The 23,468-nt window shown below is 41.8% G+C and overlaps 1 protein-coding gene and 1 long non-coding RNA gene across 3 annotated transcripts in view; one reads left to right on the top strand and one right to left on the bottom strand.

Moving 5' to 3' along the window:
* LOC124132659 (leucine-rich repeat-containing protein 74B-like) overlaps positions 1-19,243 on the bottom strand; it is a 78,759-nt gene extending 59,516 nt beyond the window's left edge. Inside the window, exon 1 of one of the 2 annotated variants that reach the window (XM_048387765.1) lies at positions 19,138-19,243. In XM_048387765.1, the coding sequence (XP_048243722.1) occupies positions 19,138-19,196 (59 nt within the window). In that variant the 5' untranslated portion in view covers positions 19,197-19,243. Of the gene's footprint in view, positions 1-11,281; positions 12,411-19,137 lie in introns of those variants that run through there. The other variant, XM_046496677.2, reaches the window with a different exon arrangement.
* On the top strand, positions 78-4,601 carry LOC125376119. The gene is made up of 3 exons (XR_007219028.1): positions 78-1,180; positions 4,256-4,325; positions 4,477-4,601. It is a non-coding gene; the product is annotated as an uncharacterized LOC125376119 (long non-coding RNA).
* Positions 19,244-23,468: the final 4,225 nt, after the last annotated feature.

Below are 23,468 nucleotides of genomic sequence, written 5' to 3'. Positions count from 1 at the left end.
AATAGTTATCGTTTGATCGTCTGACAGAACGTTCTCGACGATTTAACGATATTTAACGATACCTGATTAGCGTTAAATCTATATATACCATTTTTATGGTCGGGCGTCCACGGCTGATTGGTATATCAAATCAAACACAAGGGTGTATATCATGCCCCTGAGTGTTCACGCCTCACTGGGTGGTCACGTAATAAGGTGTGGCACCAGCATCTCGGGTTACAATTTGATATTAATTCAAGTACTCCACTGATAATGTACATAGGTAGTTAACTTAATTACATTCAGTTTTGTCCGACAAGGAGCGAGTTTACTTTTTTTTAGACACAGACTTTGTAACAGGCTCTTCCCCTGGAAACACATATATTGTAAATAAATATTTTGCCGTTTCCATCAACTTTATCACGTGATGTTCTATAACTGTTGTCTTGTACACTATCCATAGTGTAAGTCAGCTGGCTCGAGGAATTTTCATATAGTATTATCATTAAACAACATACCCTATGCAACAGTTATGTTGCTACCCAGACAAAACTATTTTTATATTCTATGTTAAATGTAAACGATCAGTTTTTATTATAAATACAAAACCACCTTTTAAGCGGTAATACCTATCACGCATTAAACAACATATATGAACAACCATGTGATTATAAAGTCTCACGTTGGTTCCTCCGTGCAACTTCATGCCTGACTTACATTCATATTGTTCTTTCACCACACTTACGCTTCTCCAAATTTAGAAAGAAGCTGTGTACACAGTGTTCTTGCGAGTTACAATAACGCGTCCGGTTTGGCGGCAACTTCAAAGAGTGGACATATGGTTGCTCCTTCAGGTAGCTATAATTACCCTCTCTATAATGCAATATCGTATTATCCATTTGTAATGAATGATAGTAACACTAAATCGGATTGGATTCAGTTAAATCTACATTTCTCAAGGTCTCTAACATCGAGATTTGAAATATCTTTCATGTAAATACCTTCTTTGTCATGTGACTTGTATATATTCGTGTATATTCAGAATCGTACCTACGCACAATGTCTTTGAACAATGGCACAAGCAACGTGGTCTCTTTCTGTAAAACATAGCACTCTTTATTTCAGCCACAGCAAAGATCCCGAACCACGTGCAGTCAGCAGAGTTACAGCGTCTGGTTACCGTCTTGCAGTTACGATACAGGTAAGACGTCAAAATATTTATTGTTTTATTTCTGGAAACGCCGACCCTAGAACGTGGAATTTTGGTAACACGGTTATTTCATATAACAACAACCAAATAACAACCTGTACTCCAAACAGTGAATGTGTGGCTCTGCTGCCATGCGAAACGCGATTTGTAAGAGTCTAATTTTAGTGTATTTATTTCTACCACTTTTGATAAAAAAATACGCAAACAATCTTATCTGAAAAGGAGATCTCTCCATCCCCTATGGTGTTATTGCGACTTGTATACTGTCTACATGTACATTAGGCAACTTAATGTAGCTGTATGGCGACACTTGATGTGACCATGAATTTGCCTGTGGTGATCAGTGAAAGTGAAAACACGGAAAATTACAAAATACCAATCCATGCAGTATTTTGATGATTTACATGCGAGTTTTCTATTATTTATAACGTTAGAAATATTTAGATAAAAATAACTTTATAGACCCTATGTTTATTAATATAACAAATTGTTGTATTAATGTTTTCCTAAAATAAACATATATATCATCTTTTCTTATTGCCCCATCAAAGCTGGTGCTGAGACAATATAGAATACCCAAACGACGCATATTGTACGTGCCGTGCCGCCAGACTTCCTGCCAACTTGGCAATTAAATATCCTCGGGTATTGTCACTTCATACGGTGATACATTGTCTCGCGCACGTGGTCGGTGGGTTTTGTCTATCAGCGCCACGATCACGTGATCGTTTTGTTAATTACTCTGTGTTACGGTCTCGCCGATCCTAAACTTTCAAAGCCTTCAATAAAATTTATGAGATCATTATCTTATCTTTATTCCGACTGAATCCACCTTTATTTCAGACGCCCCCTCACACACACACTCCCAATGCAAATTCACTGAGGCTTGACCGTTACCAATTAACAGCTGTCAATTAAACAGTTCGCATCTAAGTAGTATGTTATCGAATATATTGAAAACCTTTAGCGTGCTACTTTAGGGGGGGGGGGGGGGGGGGGGGTGGGGGGGTTAAAGGAGGGTGTTGGTTGTTCACAGGGTTACTCGACAATCACAATGTATACCGGTATTTCAATAATTGTATGATATATTTAGTCCTTGGGCAGCCCCAGTCTAAAAACAACAATAAAATCCTAACTCTCACCGACTCCCTTAGTGGACTAAAAGCCCTCCAAAACAAAAATACCAAAAAACGACCTAAATTAATAAACCAAATACTTAAAAGCTCCGACGACCTAACAAAAGCAGGCAAACAAATAACCTTCTTGTGGATCCCCGCCCACGTAGGAATTTACGGCAACGAAAGCGCCGATAAAGCAGCTAAATTATCTCTCAAAATACCAGTAATAAGCCTAAACCTACCCATCTCAAAATCAGAAATTAAAAGTGTAAACAAACAAAAAATAACCATAAAATGGCATAATCAATATCAAAACTCAAATAGCCAAATCAAAAAAGTGCTCAGAAAACCACTAGCCAAAACCTAAAATCCTACACCTCTCTAAAACAATTGACAGATTTATTACAAAACTCCAAACAGGACACACGAACCTAAATAACCACCTAAAAAAACTTAAAAGACACATCACAGGCAACTGCCCCCACTGCAAACAACCCGAAACCACAGAACACGCACTCATCCACTGCACCCACTACCAAACACACAGAACCACACTACAAACCACCCTCAATCTAAATAAGGTTCCTACTCTAGATGAAATACTAAACCCTCAAAATATACCAGAAAACTTCAAGGCCCTAGGCGTATTCCTAATCAAAACAGACCTAATTAAGCGCATCTAAAAACTAATTATTCTACCAATCCAAAATCCAATAAACATACAAACACCCACCTCACCCGGCTCCCTTAGTTCCCTCCTCCACCCACCTCGGCATTTATTCCAAATTTAAAAATTCCAAAACTTCAATATAAGCAACCCCTAAAACCCCCCTCTTGGGTTGCACACATCACTTTCACCCTTTTCGGAATACAATAAATGGTCCGGCCAGGCCCGTGTGCGAAATACGCTACAGTCGGAAAGCGCACGTTAAATCTCCTATATCAGTCAGTCAGACCCCAGTGTTTCATATCATTTTCCCACCAAACTAAAAAAGAATAACCCCCAACTGGATATGTTTCGTTTCGTCTGTCGATTCATATTTTGGAAATTCAAGGGGAACCACTCCGGCTTATGCAGCACACACATTTGGGAAGGTTGCTTCAATAATAATAATACTTCTTACCATGGTTTCACAGTCGTTCGGAACTTTTTTAAGATCTGACATCAGATTATGCTGTCCGAAAATTTATCTATTTTTTTTTTAGTGGAGACAGGCCTATCGGAAATTCGAACTTGAACAGCAACGCCAAAACCACATTCCGCCGCAGTGACCAGCTGCTGATGACATAGACTAGGCTAGCTTTACACTAAGTCTTGTACCAGGCTGGCCCCTCTGGGTAGTAGGTCTGGTCTCTCCTTTGTCCTTGGACCCCCTTTCCGATCATAAGGGTTGAGTACCCCTTGCCAATGAAACACGTGTTTACCATCCTTTTACCTTAGAGCACCCATTTACGACACATGGGGTTAGTTTTGAGTTCGGTTATGGTTTAGAAGTCTCTTGATATAAACATATTTATTTCCATAAAGTGGAGGGATTGGCAAACAAGCAAATTTTGCTTATCTGAATGCCTCTCCCAAACATGATACATAAGTCTCTTTTAACCAATTAATCCAATGTAATTTTCGCAGTATACTCATCCTTATATAATTTCAGCTTCATGACAGTGTGAACATTGAGTGCCCCCTACACAAGTATGCAGTCACTGACAACTTATGGAGTGACCTATACAAAACGGAAGATACAGACGACTAGCACAAGCACGCACACACACACACACTCACACGCACGCACGCACATGCTATATAAGTGCAATTATCTTGGACGCGACATTCAACCCAATTTCAACTCACCTCACTTATCTTACTTTGTTCATGTGCCTAAAGTTTGTGGAATGTGTTAATTACTGAAATGAAAAGCATTTTAATGTTTTTTTCATATCTTTTCAGAATATGTGCACATAGCTTTCAATGACCAGACGAAAAAAAGAATTCATTTCAAGTATGTTGAGAAGAAAACGTAAGTAAAGCACACTATTTACATTCATAATACATTTTATTCCGCAGGCTCTATTGTAAAGTTAAACTCTAGCTGCGTATAGGCTGCCATTGTCCATTATATTAGACAATATGGATCCACTAATCTATACATCTATTTTCTTTTGTGACAGGACCCATCTCTGAAAAAATCACCTCACCCAAGAAAATACGACTCATTCATGAGAATGAAAAGTGCAAAGTCTCCCAAGAAATTGTCTTGTAATATAGCATGTGAATAAATAATTTTTTGAAATATCTCACGAAATTAGTTTTATTTTATTGCTTGTAATCATGTGAACTAAAAATGTTTGTTTTGAGGAAAAAGGTCATTTGAAGCAACTCCAGGTTAAACTATCCAATGATTGAATCTTATTTCTCCTGAATTAAAATAATTCTGCTAAATATTACTGCAGAAAAAAATTCGGCCAGAAATTTCTGTAGAAAAAAAAAAATTCGGCCAGAAATTTCTGTAGAAAAAAAAAATACTGCCAGAAATTTCTGCAGAAAAAAAAAATTCGGCCAGAAATTTCTGCAGTAATGCATTTTCTGAGCCAATTTTTGAGCTTATGAACATGTGAACACACTGGGACACACATTATTTGGATTCGTCTCCTCGAGAGCTTTCCAGTGATATAAAACATGTTTTTGTAGCTCGCTTCCTTCTGTGTGGTCAAGTTCGGACTCCTGGCCATTCCTAAGTTGTCCCGCCCTGCCTTAACTATATTACCATTTGCCTTGAACACTCTCATTCAAATGATTTATATGGTGTTTTCTTTGTAAAATGATCTTAGTTTTGTTGATTGTTCACGTTTATTCCTCGCCATGAACCAGATCCTCCAATAATGCTGATTGTGGAGTTACTTAAGATCCAAACGAAATCTGATTTGTGTGAGGTGAGGATCTTAGTGATTACACGGTTCGCTGATGACGCTGAAGACCCGTGTTCGAGCCGCCAAAAGACCAACTTCCTGGTCTAGTGGTAGAACATCCGCCCGGAGAGCGGAACGGGGTTCGATCCCCGGCCGCGTCATACCAAAAGACGCTAAATATGATACTTGTTGTTACCCTGTCTGGCGATCGGCATTAATAGGCTAAAACAAGGACTGGTCGGCTTGGAGTCAGTATACTGTGTCTAAGTAGGGTATTCATGTTAAAACTGCGGCATGGTATCTCAGTGGGCTTGCACTATAAACCGGCATCAGTCCGGACTAGTACAAACAGCCACACACACGCACACACGTGCATACTCGTCGCCATATAAGTGCAATAATCTTGAACGCGACGTAAAACCCCATTTCACCTCACCCCACCCCACCCAGCCTCCAAACGTGTGTCCCGTCACCGTATAGGACTATTTCAATATTGCTAAAAACGGCGTAAAACCATACAAAACTGATATGTTAGACAGTAAATATAACCCATACATCGAGATTAACAAGGTTCCGTTGTTTACTTGAGGTATGTTTATATCTACACTGACAACAAGACGGCATGCCATTCCTCGGATACACTGGAATATAAGGCACATAGATAAAAGGTGCACTCCCACTGTCTACCGGTGTCACATGACCTGAGTAACGAGCCGTGTATTGGGAATCAATAAGGCCAACTTAGTATCTAATCAGCCTTATCTGTTTATTAAAACACTATCTTGCCGGTGCCTCTCTACAAGTATTAAATGTCACTGGTGAATTTGGCAGAAGGAAAACATTACATAGAAAAATTTAGTTGATAAAAGCGAAATTCAGAGAAAGAATACGAATTGTTCGATTACCGAACGTACCCATACGAATAGTTCACACAATGTTAAAATAATACGGAACGCATGTATTCCAGATGTGTATTTGATATATCGAGATACGTTCCATAATATATTTGAAGGTTGTATCCTTCTCAAGTTTGTTATTTTTTGTGAAAAAAGGTTTGTTCCAAAATACTGGATATATATTTTTGACAACGGTTTTAGAAAATTGATCGCTTAGATGTCCTGAGGAAAAATGTATTGTGAAAATGTATGGTCCATCATACGATTCCAATTATATCAAATAGTGATTTTCACGAAAAGGGCAGCTTATCCTGCCCCACCGGAGGCACCCGTTACAAACACATACCAAGGCAAGTCAATTGCTCACCTGAAAGAGTGAGTGAGTGAGTGAGTATGGTTTTACGCCGCTTTTAGCAATATTCCAGCAATATCACGGCGGGGGACACCAGAAATGGGCTTCACACATTGTACCCATTTCGGGAATCGAACCCGGGTCTTCGGCGTGACGAGCGAACGCTTTAACCACTAGGCTACCCGACCACCCCTGCTCACCTGAAAGAACACTGGAATATATGGTGCAGAAACCTTTTGTTCGGTCCCCCCTTTCAGATGAAAAATACGTAAACTTGAAGCAGTGACCATAAACATTCGTTTCTAACAAAAATCCCAGCCCCATGGTGAATGGACGTTACAAGTCTGTTGGAAGCGCTACAGAAGAAAACTCGTCACGATATGGCTGAAATATTGCCGATGTGACGTAAAGCATTAACTCATTCACTCACAGAAGATAACATAATTATATTTCCTGATGGCTAAGTAAGGCCGTTTAGAGGTGTACCAGCGTAATTTGTCCACATGATGTAATTGGCTGTGTGACGTAATTGCACACCGTACCTCAATACCCATACCTGGGAAAGGTTATGCATCTCTCCCTTTTTATAGTCCTTAACATTTTTGTGTGTACTGTATGTCTAACGATATCCCTAATACCTGAACCGGGAGCGGGAGGTCCGGGGTTCGATTCCCGGCCGCGTCATTCCTGTCTGGCGCTCGGCATTAGGGGCTTAAACAAGGACTGGTCGGCTCGGAGTCAGTATACTGTGTCTGAGTAGGGTATTCATGTTAAACTGCGGCATGGTATCTCAGTGGGCTAGCATTATAAAACCGGCATCAGTTCGGACTAGTACAAGCAGCCACACGCACGCACACGCACGCACGCACACGCACGCACACACGCACGCACGCACACACACAGGCACACACACAGGCACACACACGTGTTATTATAAGTGCAATAATCTTGGACGCGACGTTAAACCCCATTTACCCTCACCTCAACTATTACCTGAAACATTTGGTATGAGAACACTAAATGTTCCCCTGGATGGTTGCAAGAAATGGTTTATATCACATGATGAAATTGAAAGAGTAGTCAAGTAACAAGTGTCATGGAAGAGTCACAAAACGTATCATTAGTCAATCCTTTTCAGTTCAGTATCTGACTCGTGAAGATCCGGGGTAGAATAGGTCTTCAGCTACCCGTGCTTGCCGTAAGAGGCGACTAACGGGATCGGGTGGTCAGGCTGGTTGACTTGGTCGATGCATGTCATCATGTCCCAATTACGTCGATCGATTCTCATGATGTCAATCTGGGGATTGTCTGGTCCAGACTCGATTATTTACAGACCGCCGTCATATAGCTGGAATATTCCTGAGTGCGGCGTCAAACAACAAACAACAACAGCAACAGTTCTGTATTTCAATATGTCAGTTTGTAAACAAACGAAAATCGTGTTTCGGCAGGAGATAAATACATGATATGATGTTTAACATGGTTATGTGAGAGGAGACATTTGGTTGGAGGTGCTTAACTATTTTTCAGGTGTATAGTCTACCTCCAGTTACAAATAAACTGATTGACACATAAGAAGCAACAGCCTAACACTTAGCAAAGACCTCAACCCTGTGTACCGAAACACACCTCATGAATTTTTAAATGTCATAACCTTAATGCATATGATTTGAGAAAATGCTTTATAGATTAGAATGTAAGTTTATATTTTACCTCAGGTTTACATACAGAGACCTTGGAAAGAAAAATGTGCTTGCGGATTTATTGATAAGGAGATATTGGCGACTGAAAAATGTACTTTCCTGACACCATATTATGTTTATTCACACTTACGACCGCCTCCGTGGTCTAGTGGTAGAGCGTCCGCCCGAAGAGCGAAAGGTCCGGGGTTCGAAACCAAAAGATGTTAAAAGATGGTACTTCTTGTAACCCTGGCTGGCGCTCGGCATTAAGGGGCTAAAACAAGGACTGGTCGGCTCGGAGTCAGTATACTGTGTCTGAGTGGAGTATTCATGTTAAACTGCGGCATGATATCTCAGTGAGCTAGCACAATAAATCGGCATCAGTCCGGACTAGAACAAGCAGTCACACACACAGATACACGTACATGCACGTCGCTATGTAAGTGCAATAATCTTGAACGCGACGTTAAACCCCATTTCACCTCATCTTATTCACACTTACAAGTGAGCTACGTTGTAGGCGGAATGTAACATATTTTCTTCATGGTGGTCTTGTCAAGGCACGTAATGAACCAGAATGTTTCTAGGTTTTCTCAGCACCATACCCGTACTTATGACTTGTATTACATGTTCCGGGGCGGTCGGGAAACCTATTGGTTAAAGCGTTCGCTCGTCACGCCGAAGACCCGGGTTCGATTCCCGACATGGGTACAATGTGTGAAGCCCATTTCTGGTGTCCACCGCCGTGATATTGCTGGAATATTGCTAAAAGCAGCGTAAAACCACCCTCACTCACTCAAGCACGGGCATAGCTCAACGTACCTTTGTTTACCGTTACAACACTCACACAATCAATTCATCAATTGGGATATTGTTAAAAACGGCGTTGAACCATACTCACTCACTCACTCTTCATAGTCAGTTAGATATTGCACATGTTCAACCATCCCGTACAAAAACACAATTGGATCACAATCAAATATTGTTTACGTTTGTTAATTGTATAAGTATACATTTACTGTTTTTATGGGAATTGTGTGAGTGGTGGGTGCCACGTTTTGAACGTTTTATATTAATAAGAGCACAACTTGATCGTAGTCAAATATTGCTCACGATTTTCAATCCCTTACGTAAGTGGAACCAAAGACTTTTAAAAAAACGTATACCTAAAGTCGTACCTAGACTTGTACATTGTATGAGAATATTGAACTCATGAAGATTCCCCTACAATACAGGGACCGCCTCCGCAGTCCAGCGATAGAGCGTCCGCCCGAAAAACGGAAGGTCGGGTGCCCGATCGCGTCATACCATGAAACGTTCAAGAACGTGCTTGTTGTTACCCTGTCTGGCGCTCGACATTAAGGGACTGAACCAGGGACTGAACCAGGGACTGAACCAAGGACTGGTCGGCTCAGAGTCAGTATACTGTGTCTGAGTTGGGTATTCATGTTAAACTGCGACATGATATCTCAATGGGCTAGCCCAATAAAATTGGCATTGGTCCGGACTAGTACAAGAGCGCGCGCACACACACACACACACACAGACACAGACACAGACAGACAGACACACACACACACACACATACGTGCAATAATCTTGAACCCGACGATTAAACCCCATTTCACCTCACCTACAAAACAGCATATAAAACAATCGTATGCTTTTAATGCAGTCCCTCCCAATCAACTCACCCCCCATAAATCACCTTCCAGCTTTAATTTGAAGCGATCTATTATTTATGACCATACTACCTTTGTTACCGTGGAAGGTTTTACAATGTTGAGATCAGCCGTTGCATTATCTGGACAGTATTCCGCTCAACAAACGACCTAGATTTTGATGAAAATAAAACTTAACGCTGAGAGGACACTAGAGGAGTTGAGTCAATATAATGTCAAAGAGAGAGATATATATATATATATATATATTTCCCCATGTGCTCCTGTATAACGTGTGTCAATATACTTACGATAGGTAATTCGTGTATTCATTTATTGTCTGTGTGGTAGTTGATTTCACAGTACTGCCATGTGTACTAACACATCATAAACTGCACTGGGTGACTTATTATTAAAATTGTTTTTGATTAATTAATTAAATTAATTAAACATAATACCTTCAGGCGTGGTTGGGTACCCTAGTGGTTTCAGCGTTATTATTATTATTATTATTATTATGTACAGATTAAATAAATAAATGCAGCAAAGAGGGTTTTTGCCATCAGCTCCGGGCCCTTGCCTCCTCTACAAGCAGCCCAGACAGCCAGTGGGACTTCTCCCAGGAAGGCTGCCTAGTCAAACCCACCTAGTACTTTGTAAAGACTCCCCAACACAGCAACCTGCATTACCAAGATTTTCAGAAGGGATGTATTTCTGGCAGCAAACCCGGGTACTCTCTCCAAATGTCAGTCAACAGATTGGGAGGTACCAAACCTAAGGTACCGAGAACACCAACTTGGTACTTGGGATGCTAGCGGACATTTCGAAAGCTTTTTTCTGAATATTGTCAATCGCATTAGTGTCAAAAGGGACAGAGAATTCAATGATATATATTTGATTTCATTTGATTTATCAAAAAGGACAAGATGAGGTTTGTTGGTCTTGAAAGGTCTAAGGGCCTAGTCCAAAGAATTTTGTGTTTATCATTTCTATGACGCCCTCTACATATTCTGGGTATACCATGGATGGACCTCTGTGTCAAAACCACAAGCATGGCGAAGACGGTAATAACAGGATCGAGCCAAACCATCATGTCATGACAGTAGTAGTAGTAGTAGTAGTAGTAGTAGTAGTAGTGAGACGGGATGTTTGGCTCAAGTGACAATGCGAAGATCAAAATATTGTTGTTTTCCTTTCAACTACATTGAAAATATCTATAATGATATTATTCGTCTGTGCATGTGTATGTTTCATCGATAAAGATAATATTATTTACTACTCAAAAGAAGTTAAAGAACACATGTTTTTTTTCATAAGACTATATTTTATATTAGTCATATAAATAACCCGGGTTTTCTTGAACTTCTTTTGAGTGATATAAGTAGTTTATGTTTTAACCAACGTAAGCCTCTATATACAGCAAACTTTTTGCGTTGCATTACATGTGAGGGATAAGTAATGGTAAAGTTGACTTACCCCCATAGTGTCCCTTGCTCGTCTGCCCCGGGGGTCAAATAAATATTCAGATAACTCTCTCGTCCCTCATTCAGTGTCCTAAGCTTGATACAAAGCTTTACAGATCAGAAATCCTCCATAAATTGCGATCACGATACTGGTAGAATGTCCCCCACATGATTACACCGTAGACGACAGCGAGCAGACGTCACAGCACGTGCTGAGCAGACGACAATATCTACTGGATCAGTCTTATTGATCACAGCTTGATCCTAATATTGCGTGTTGGTCCGTTTGACCCGGGTACAGTCGATACCCAGGTGATCTTGTTTGATCGGCGGTCAGTTTGTGATTATGGCTGACAATAGTCACAAGAAAGGTGGAAGACGACTTTTGAAACTCCAAGAATCTCAATTTATACGGTGGTGTCACTATGCCCGTGGATCAATGAAGTGAAGAATGTCCTTTCAAGTGCAAATATGTAAATGTAGTGTCGACGTCTTTGTTGCAACTGCATGTTTTTCATGATTAATATGAATTGTGAACTGTTGCTTCCTATCTGTTGGTTTGTGGAAGAGTGTTGTCACGTCATGGCTTGTGTCTTCTGTAGTAGCACGGCTATTTCAAAGCACATTGTGGAACGAACATCTTAAAATCTATAGCCCGACCTGCCTAATGGTTGTGCAGGTTCTCCATAACACACATCCGCAATAGAAGATATCTTGTAATCTTTGAAAACGAATTAATTTAGCTGTGGGCACGCGATTCTGATATACAGTCATCACGATCGATCAAATCCTCAAAGAGCTCCAGTTTCAGGAAGTCAAACAAAGATTAAGATTGATAAACTCGTACTGGTTTCTGAATTGACGCGTCACATTAAAAGATTATATAGTTGAAACCCATGTAAGTCCTTTCTTGTAAATATTAAACTGTATACGGAAACAAATAACCCCACTTCCTCAGGTCCAAGTGATGCTTTAGTTGAAAGTTGAATCTCCAAACTGATAAATCAGACTTCAACGAAATGTCACACCCATAACACTAGTTCAGCTGTAGTCCAATACTTACAGATCCACATAACCCAGGCAGAACAGAAAACTGTGGTAATTCACCACGCATATGAAGTGTTCTGATCTGAGGCGACCAGTCCTATTACTACATGTAGTCTTACACCTCCAATTTTACGCTGCTGTAATTAAAACGACCATTTCCATAATAAAATGAAATCTCTTAAAGGCAGAGTCCATTGTACGATTCCGACTATATCATAAGCATGTGTTTATGGATCGCTATCAAATAGCGATTAAACCAAGGGTTTGCGAAAAGGTGAGCGTATCCTGCCCCACTGGTGGCAATCTGTAAACCACTCCACTGAGCAACAAAAACAGTCAATTGTGAACGCGCGTTTGTGTATTTGAGGAAGGTTTTGTGCCACCGATGTGTCTATTATCCTACACGCCTCCCTCGGCGCTCCTTAAACCGAGCAGACGACATCAATGGCTCTCAAGCAATAAAGTATGCGAGGGAATTGTTTCCGAACAGGTACTAGACTTTTTAAGTTTTGTTTGAGTATGGCTGCATTGCTACTTGATCAAGTTAACTCGTGCTTAACCGATCGCGTTTGACACCGAGGTCTCTCAGTTTATTTAATAAATGTGGGATTGTGTGACATAATCAATAGTTTACATACGTGGGCTGAAACCGTCCCTGCAAGTACTATTGCAAACATCTGCGCATACCCCTGTCTCTATACTGCAGTGGTTATGACATACCAGCAGATCGACTTGACCTTCAACTTTACACGCGACATGGTGTCCTTCATAAGATGACAATGATTTCATAATGTGAGGTTTGTCGCCCCCAGTTTGTTTGGTCTCTGCTGTTTTTTAACGGTTGTACGTTGTTTTTTTGTTTAACGCCGCAGTCAGCAATATTCTAGCTATAACCCGACAGTGTAGATAATCGAGTCTGGGCCAGGCAAACCGGTGCTTGTTCAGCGTCCCCTACCGTCGGGGCACGATGCCACTTGAGCAGCCAAGGCAGAGCCTGGCCACCATGTCAGTCAGCTCTAAGGTCAGAAGGGGCGGTCCGGTAGCCTAGTGGTTAAAGCGTTCGCTCGTCACGCCGAAGACCCGGGTTCGATTCCCGACATGGGTACAATATGTGAAGCCCATTTCTGGTGTCCCCCGCCGTGATATTGCTGGAATATTGTTAAAAGCGGCGTAAAACCATACTCACTCACTCTAAGGTCAGACGTATTTAGCCCAAACATTTAGGTCGGTTTGTGGAAACATTCTTTTTTTAAAAATTCAATTTTCAAACATTTGTTCCTCAAAATATTCAGTAGATAAGGGAAAACAATTTTAAGAAATTAAGTGAGGGGCGGGAGTTTTTTTCAGATAAGTTTTTAACAGTTTTTAATATCTACAATAAATGAGCTTTTTCAAAACATTTCACATATTTTTGGTCTGAGTAATCCACAGCTTTTTATTCTTAGATATTTCTTCATATTTCAGTTTGCAGCGGATTCGTAAACCACGTTTTAATAAAACATGCGTTATTGGAGACCTTAGGATCCGGAATCTCCAGAGGGCTTCGTCATTTGACGGTGATACGATCTCGGAACTGATGTTAAGTGAATTGACACTCATGTCATGTTCATAAATGTTTAACAACAAACAAACAAACAAACATGAACAATATGCTGCTGACGTACGGGACTGTTACGTTTTTTAGTAAAAAGACGACTTATTCTCTGATTGACGACTATCAATGATGACAAATTTATTAAATTAAGATTTGAAGGTTCTCATGCTTGAAACTTCAGCAGAGTTTGTTTTGGCTAGACACATTTTGCCAATCGTATTAGGTAAGAGTGGTTAAGTATTGTCATCTCATTTAATTGGTTACAAATCAGTATCCAGAGAATAATTGATTAAGGGCATGTCGTTTCTGAAAACAATTAATCAAATTAAGGAATTGCAAACATAGAATTTACACCATAGACATGGGGTCGATGGGGTAGCCAAGTGGTTATAGCGTTACATACAACCACTTAATCTCGGACCCATAGTCAATGAACGCCTCTGTGGTCAGGTGGAGAGGGCGTCCGCCCGGAGAGCAGAGGTTTGGTGGTTCGATTCCCGGCCGGGTCACACCAAAATACGTTAAAAGATGGTACGTGTCACCCTGCCGTTAGGCATTACTTGGATAGGGGCGGTCGGGTAGCTCAGTGGTTAAAGCGTTCGCTCGTCACGCCGAAGACCCGGGTTCGATTCCCGACATGGGTACAATGTGTGAAGCCCATTTCTGGTGTCCCTCAAGGACTGTTTGGCTCGGAGTCAGTATACTGTGTCTGCGTGGGGTATTCATGTTGAAACTGCAGCATGGTATCTCAGTGGGCTACTACTATTAAACCAACAAGGACAAGAACGCGACGTTAAACCCAATTTCACCTTACCTCACCCTTAGTGAAGATCGTCATTTACTTTTCCGGTATATGAAAGTCGCGGTGCGTAATGTTATGCAACATCAGCAGTCTTTCAATTGATAATAGGAAGCATTATTATCAATATCCTCCCGAAATCAATTTTCTATACACCATATATACAGCAGCGAACCATGTACAGCTTAAGGAGTTCCTTTATAAATCCCCGACTAACTAACTAGCAGAACGTCTGGTGGGGGCTATTTGAGAAGAAGCTAGGCGATATGTCACGCCTGTCCCGTGTGTCAGGACTGAAGATGTGTCTAAACACTGCCCCCTAACCAGTAGGTCAATATTTGGAGTGGACGGTAAGATAGAGACGAAATAACACGCTCCTCCACGTCGTTTAACTCAAGGATATATTCTGTATCTATGAACAACTGTGTGTTAAGCTGTTCAGTAAACATTGGAGGCGGTAGTAGCCCAGTGGGTAAAGTGTCACGTCAAAGACACGGGTTCAGTTCCCCATATATAGGTCAGACTCTAAACACCGTGACGTCATAGTTGGAAGGACCGCCTCCGTGGTCTTGTGGTAGAGCGTCCGCCCGGAGAGCGGAAGGTCCGGGGTTCGATCCCCGGCCGCGTCATACCAAAAGACGTTAAAAGATGGTACTTGTTGTTACCCTGTCTGGCGCTCGGCATTAAGGGGCTAAAACAAGGACTGGTCTGCTCGGAGTCAGTATACTGTGTCTGAGTGGGGTATTCATGTTCAACTGCGGCATGGTATCTCAGTGAGCTAGCACTATAAATCGGCATCAGTCCGGACTAGTACAAGCAGCCACCCAAACACACACACGTACATGCACGTCGCTATATAAGTGCAATAATCTTGGACGCGACGTTAAACCCAATTTCACCTCACCTCACCTCACAGTTGGAAGTATAATGAGGTCATTAATTGCACATACATGTATACTACTCGAAAACAGTTAAGGACCACCCGATTCTATCATATTAATAAATGAAATAATCAGGTGGGTCTTAACTTGTTTTGAATAGTATATTACATTATAGCACCGTCCATCCACCCCTACGATTAGGTAACTTAGTGTCTTTGGTTTGCATCTTCATATCCGACACTTGATAAATAGCTTCGGTTAATAATTTTATCTTTTCTCTCTCGTTATTACTGAATTCTGATGCATTGACTACCTAGCACGTACACAGAATTGTCTCACCAAGCTCATTACACAGGGTGTAAAGCACAGGCAACTTGTTCTTAAAGAAACGCCTAACATTAATCCCATTTGCTGGAGTTGTCCCCGATTATGTTTCTAGGTTTGTCAACACCATACCCGTGCTTGTGGGTTTCAGCAAAGTGGTAAACATCTGAGACTTGCATCACTCCGGGTTTCCTCCCACTGGAATGGCGGTAAATCCAACTCACTCACTCACTCCATTATTTTTAATTGTCCCCTGTTCCCACAGCTAATGTTGTGTCGTAGAATAAATCACACGTCCCATTGAAGCCAAATGGCGTGGATTGTTTTCATGCTTTCAACCACCGGTATGACCCATCCATTATATATAGGCCGCAGTGAAGTAGTCAACATGCAAGGGCAAGTCATTTGTTATCACCTAAAAACCACGAGAACATATGGTACAAGTCAATACAGGAAATTGCATCGGACATAAATTAGGTCTCTGATGGGTCAAATTTGGAATTGTCTTCCACAAGTCTACAATATAAACCTTTTGAAAGCGGGAACATATAAAAGTGAGTGAGTATGTTTTACGCCGCTTTTAGCAATATTCCAGCAATATCATGACGGGGAACACACCAGAAATGGGCTTCACACATTGTGCCCATGTCAGGAATCGAACCCGGGTCTTCGGCGTGACGAGCGAACGCTTTAACCACTAGGCTACCCGACCGCCCCGGAACATATAATACAAGTCATAAGTATAAGCATGGTAAAGGCCATGAATGGCTTCCGTTCCTACACACACGATCCTACTGCCAGTTTACTCACTGTTTTTGAGGTATCTATGACGTGATATCAATTTACCTTTGTACACAGCACTGTAAGTACTCCGTTTACCTGAACACTTACCTTCCATAGCCGAGTGTGAGCGCCTGAAAACATGGGTGTGACAGAGCCACCCACTAGATTCCTTTCAAAGCAAACAGACATGTGTGTGATATCGTCAATGTGAAGTAAAAAGGAACGAGGCCGATTCAATACTTAGAAGGTATTTAATCCTTTTGCATTTCAATCTATGGCCAGCGATAGTTTATTTATTGGGTTGGTAGAACGATATTATCAGTATGAAGACGATCACAAACACAGTCTGTTGATTAAACTGATACCACTAGAGTTTGTCTAGTGGGTGTAACGTGGGTTTATGAACCTGTATAGAAATGACAGATAGGCCCTGTTAATTTGCAGGTACGAAATCCAATTGAGTGTAATGCCATATTCCTTTTCTACGATTTGACAAATACTTAAGCTATATTAATGTTATCTGCAGTGGTAGTAAATTGTGAAAGAATTTAAAGTAGGATCTGAATTTTAACAAATGATCTGCACCGCAGACACTCTAACTCAAATCTACACTCAGTGCAACCAGCAAAGAGTGATTACACCCCGAAACAAAGAAACTGTGATGTCAAAAAATTCTTATATATACATGTGTCTATGTTGCGTAGAAACGGGAAGATATGAAGATCTTGAACCAGCAGAAAGATATTGTTTTAAGTGCACACAGGAAATTGAATCAGAACATGTCCTTTATGTTATCTGAATAAAGAAGTTAGTTTACGTTTTCCAGAGTTTTAGTGTGTACAAATGAACAAAACTTATCACTCCTTTCAAGCAAAACTTTGATCTTAAATTCTGCCATTTTGTTTTGTTTGTTGTTTAACGCCACACTCAGCAATATTCCAGCTATATGACAGCGGTCTGTAAATAACCGACTCTGGACTAGACAACCCAGTGATTGACATCATGCGCATTATGCATGGGTTGCTGAAGATCTATTCTGCCCGGATATTCACAGGTTAAATTTTGCCAAAAGCTGCAATGTTATACTTCGACGACAAGAGTTACAGATATGTAACGTTATTATTCATTCTTTAATATCATTTTATACATACTTTGTAGGATTATTGATGGGTTTTTTTTAAATCGCTCATAACCCCATAGGAGTGAACAGTGTTCATTTTATGACATTTCTATGTATTGTATTTACACAAGTAAAGTAACAGTCTTGAAGGGAGACTGTTCCACTGTCTGGTTCTCAGTTCCTGCTCACGTTTATACATTGTAATGTTTTTTAGTAGACATTGTAAATAGGGTTATCATTAGATGCATACTTGGTCTTCATCATAACATGTGAAAGAAACTTGTGCTTTATGCGGGATGTGATTAAAATTTGCAAGGATTGGCAATTAGGTGTGTCGTGGCCAGTGTCGCCTGTTATCTTACCTCACACGTGAATGTCGGATTCTGATTGGCTGAGACCCATTCTATTATTGTCAATGCACCCCACTAACATGTAAGATGCGCTTGATAGCTTCCCCGCTCGAATTGCCGAACTATTGCCATTCCATTTGCAACATACCAAACACAGGGATTTCTCTCGAATTGATTATGATAAGGAGACCATACTCTGATATTAACGCCGTCTTCTGTTAATGAACGGAGTGCCTAACTGTGGTATTCTTGCCGATTTGGAACCAAACAATAAAATTCGGTGTGCAGTAAGATAAATTCGTTATCCACGGTCCCCCGGGTGACAGGGGCGGTCGGGTAGCCTAGTTGTTAAAGCGTTCGCTCGTCAAGCCGATGAACCTGGTTCGATACCCCACATGGGTACAATGTGTGAAGCCAATTTCTAGTTTCCCCGCCGTGATATTGCTGGAATATTGCTAAAAGCGGAGTAAAACTCACCCACTCATTGGTGACATGGGTTGATCTCTCCACTGTTACTTCATGTCAGGGGGCACGGGTGGCCCAGTCGTCTATGGCGCCGCGATTCGCTGTGCAGAGTTGCGTCCCTTGGGCGCGCCAGAAACCTATGATTGTGGGATCGAATCCCGGTTCGCCCCGATTATGTTTCTAGGTTTGTCAGCACCATACCCGTGCTCGTGGGTTTCACCGAAGTGGTAAGCGTCTGAGACCTGCATCACTTCGGGCTTTCCTCCCACATTTAGCTGACACGCCGCGATATAACTGGAATACTGTTAAAAGCGGCGTTAAACCCAACTCACTCACTCATGTCAGGCTCGGGGAAGATAAACTAACATAGAAGATACATCGACCCATGCCCCCCTCGGGGCCGATGGACAACGTATATCTGTCTGAGTCATACGTGATTACTGATTGTTGACAGGGTCGTATTGCGACTGGAACAAGAATATAACAAGATAAACGTATACACTTACCAGAAGTCAGTCTCCATGTCAGACATCAGCGGCTCCACCCATTCCGACTTGTCCCCCATGGTGCTCCGTATATCTACCCATAGTAAGTCCTTTATGAACACCCAAGGGCCGCCAGAGAGTATTTTCCAGTTTGTGTTGTACGTCATAAACAACAACATCTGAATACGCCGGACTCCATAACCCCCCGGTATCTATAGTAAACAGTTCTATTCATCTATGGCAGTCGTTGTAACGAGTTTATTAAAACTCTTCCTGTGAATGAGACGGACATTCCTTCTTCCCCTCCCCTTCCCAAGTCCACCCAACCAAAGTCGTGGCTTTCGGATTAGACCTGTAGCTAATCGATATACTTTGATTTGTGTTCGAAGGTTGGCGATATATGAAACATATCAATAGTATTTATTGACCGCTTACCCTTTATTGTCATTTGCTACATTTACGAAATACATGGCATTATTGATTCCGATTTCGGATCAGGTGTATTAGTATTCTTTTTCATTATACCGACTTGCGTGTAAAGGTATCAAAGTGGGCACAATGTTGTGTAAACAGAACAGAGACACTTTCGTTTCACAAAGAGTGAAACGGATTCATTAATTTCTCGATCTGGACACCCTAACGACTAAAAGAAAGTGTTTTGATGGAAGTGAGGTGAGGTGAAATGGGGTTTAACGTCGCGTCCAAGATTATTGCACTTATATAGCTACGTGGGTGCGTGCGTGCGTGTGTGTGTGTGTGCGTGCGTGCGTGCTTGCTTGTACTAGTCCGGACTGATGCAGATTTATAGTGCTAGCTCACTGAGATACCATGCCGCAGTTTAACACGAATACCCCACTCAGACACAGTATACTGACTCCGAGCCGACCAGTCCTTGTTTTTGCCCTTTAATGCCGAGCGCCAGACAGGGTTACAACAAGTACCATCTTTTAACGTCTTTTGGTATGACGCGGCCGGGGTTCGAACCCCGGACCTTCCGCTCTACCAGTAGACCACGGAGGCGGTCTTTGGTGGAAGTCTCATATGTAGAAACACATACACAACTTGAGTATTGCTATGACTGAGTGAGTTTGGTTCAACGGCGCTTTGAACAGTATTTCAGTTATATCACGGCATTCGGCCTGATGTGGAAGAAAGCCAGCAGTGATGCATGTCTCAGACGTTTACCACTTTGGCGACCTGGAAACATAATCAGGGCGAGGCTTGCCCGCCTAAGGGACGCAACTCTGCACAGTCAATTGCGGCGCTTTGGATGTCTGGACCACCCTGCTCGAGTGTGTCGGTTACTTATTTCGTACTTTATTAAATGACTACTGTAAGCGTTCCTCCCATAGAACTTAAATAATATTATATAAAACTAAACGCGTTTCACTCACTTGCTCAATTTTACCATGGTTGCATGTTGTGTTGTGTTGTGTTGTGTTGTTTTTAAAGGCACAGTGACGAACCCCGTAGGTATTATTCGAGGCGCACGGAGGCGCGCGCTGCTATATACCTACAATTACCTTCAACGCTACGTTAATCCCCATTTCACCTCACCTAAGGGGCGGTCGGGTAGCCCAGTGGTTAAAGCGTTCGCTCGTCACGCCGAAGATCCGGGTTCGATTCCCGACATGGGTACCATGTGTGAAGCCCATTTCTGGTGTCCCCCACCGTGTTATTGCTGGAATATTGCTAAAAGCGGCGTAAAACCATACTCACTAACTCACCTCACCTTATATGTAGCTGTAACAATAGGTGTTCGAATAACTCACGCTAAACTAATCAAAATGTTGTATCCACATTGGAAATATACAACCTCCTGCACCCACGTTTGCCTTCACACCAAGTCGTCTTGTCAAATGCAAACGCAACATTAATTGGCTTGACACACAAACTGATAAAGCTACCATAGACCGATAACACCAACAAACATTTGATACGATAATGGCAATACCGTCCTTCGACAGAAACCAATCCCCATTAAAGAGAATTCGAATGACTTACCTTAATGAATGTGGACGGTTTCATTGTTACTTTACTGAACTGCATCAGTCTGCGTTGTGAACTTTTTGTGAGGAGACTTACGACGCCACAACAGAATGAATAATTCACCCTGATTGATGAGTTTTGGATGTAATACCGCTGCAACTGTCATCGCGTATGTTCACCGGAAATTATCCCATAACTGATTCATCTAACCGATATCGACTATCATCTACTGTATCTCGCGGACCGCTGGATAATAACTGTAGGATTTATTCAATTTTCGTTTGCATATCACGACATTGATAATGATTACTATGCTGAACGAGTTAGACTTGCAGTGTCAACTTTTGTTATTCACACGATTTTAATTTTTTAAGTATCTTGCATTTTTAGAGTGGTTGGGGCAAAGTATCTTGCATTTTAGAGTGTTGGGGTGGCCTTGTGGTTAAAGGGTCAGTTCGCAATGTCGAATACCCGGGTTCGCTTCCTATGTGGGTACAATATGTCAAGCCTGTTATTGGTGTCTCCCTGTCGTGATATTGCTAGAATGATGCCCACTCGAGTGTTTACTTGACACAACGTTATAAAGATGGACTTTGCACGACTGTTTCAGTCGAGGTCAAGACGATGAGATAGGTGTTACGTGTAAGAATGAGACCTGTGTACATAACGAACATAATTACCTTCTACAGTGATACGCATCATAACAATTATGTCAGCACAAAGCTGTATTCTTGTGTTTTTTTCAGGTGAACACTTGACTTGCCTTTGCGTGTGTTTGTGATGGGTGCCACCCGTGGGGCAGGATACGCTGACCTTTCGCGAACACCTGGTGTCATCACTCTTTTGTAGCGGTTTATAAGCCCATGCTTATGATACAGTCTTATTTCTACAATGGGTTTCTTTTAGTAGAGATTTCTTCAAAATTCTATGCTTGCCAATTGGACAATTCTCTTGAAAGAATGAAAGAAAACGACTCATCACACCACACCGGGATAACCTAGTACCACGTAGCACAAAACTAACTTATCCTACCCCTGCCAATTACTTTTCCTTTGCCTTTACAGGATAACTCGTGAGCTATACTACCGCTATATCGCGGCTGCTTTGTTGAAGGCATCACCAATCAATACCGGCGTGGGTCCGATGACAAATCATCAACCAGATCGTACATTCTGACCACTCTCTACCAATATTAATCTACTCTTGCTGCAAGTAGGAGGTAGGGTTACATTCCTCAGAAGTGATCTTAGCACAGAGAGAGAGAGAGAGAGAGAGAGACTAGTGGTTAAAGCGTTCGCTCGTCATTCCGAAGACCCAGGTTCCATTCCCGACATGGGTACAATGTGTGAAGCCCATTGCTGGTGTCCCCCGCCGTAATATTGCTAAAGGCGGCGTAAAAACATACTCACTCACACACTCTTAGCGCAGAGGCCGTAAGTCTTGGAATTGCGACAACCATAGTGTTGAGACCCCTTTGTGAAACGACCCATAGTAATGGAGTTGCTTGGGTCATTGATGCCAATTGTTGCCTGACATTTTTTTAAAGTCTACACTGTTTGCAGTGCTGGTAACATTGGATTATGGATCTGAGAATTATGTTGTAGCCGAATTGTTCATTGACAGTAATTTCAAAGGATGATGACACACAAAAATGAGAACGACATTAGATGATGAGGATAAAGTGTTAAACATGTGAACGAAAGGACGGGAAATAAAATAAATTTGCAAATAAATACAATACTATCGATCTTGGTTTCGAACGCATGATTGGGGGAAAAGGAATTAAGTGAGGAATACGAACCATTGCAATAATGGAATCCACTGTTTCGGGACGTAAATATGCGTCATATAGTTTCATATCAGCACCCGTGACATAACGCACACATGCTATCGCGTTTTCCGGAGTGATATGATGTGTGGTGTGACTCACAAGGAATGTTCCGCATGTCCTTCGCTATCTCTTTACCCTCTCAGAGAGATATAAATTAGCTGAGGGTCGACCCTGGGGGGTCGGGGCACCTTCCGATCTACTCGACACCAGGTTAACACCTGTTATCTTTTATATCACTGTCGATGAGTAGGCCTTGAGGACAGTCTGGCCCAGCCTAGAGCTGCTGTAGCTATGTTGTCTATGGACGGGATGAATGGGGGTGCTTCAGGGAGGGTCGGGCACTCAAGGCTATATGTACATGAATGAATGATGGGCGTTAAGGAGGGACGGGATGGAACTGGCTACTAGACCACTGCATATCTGGAGTGAGGCTATAGTTAAGGTCGCGTTGGGGGGGGGGGGGGGGGGGGGGGGGTTGTCATGGTTCTCAGGGTACGAAGACCAACGTGGGTCTGGAGTGTGCTTAAAGGTT

This window comes from Haliotis rufescens, unplaced genomic scaffold (assembly GCF_023055435.1).
Source record: "Haliotis rufescens isolate VD_foot unplaced genomic scaffold, xgHalRufe1.0.p SCAF_7, whole genome shotgun sequence".
In the NCBI taxonomy this organism is placed as follows: Eukaryota; Metazoa; Mollusca; class Gastropoda; order Lepetellida; family Haliotidae; genus Haliotis; species Haliotis rufescens.
Note: the sequence above shows the minus strand (reverse complement) of the source record. Positions and strands in the feature narration are given on the sequence as shown.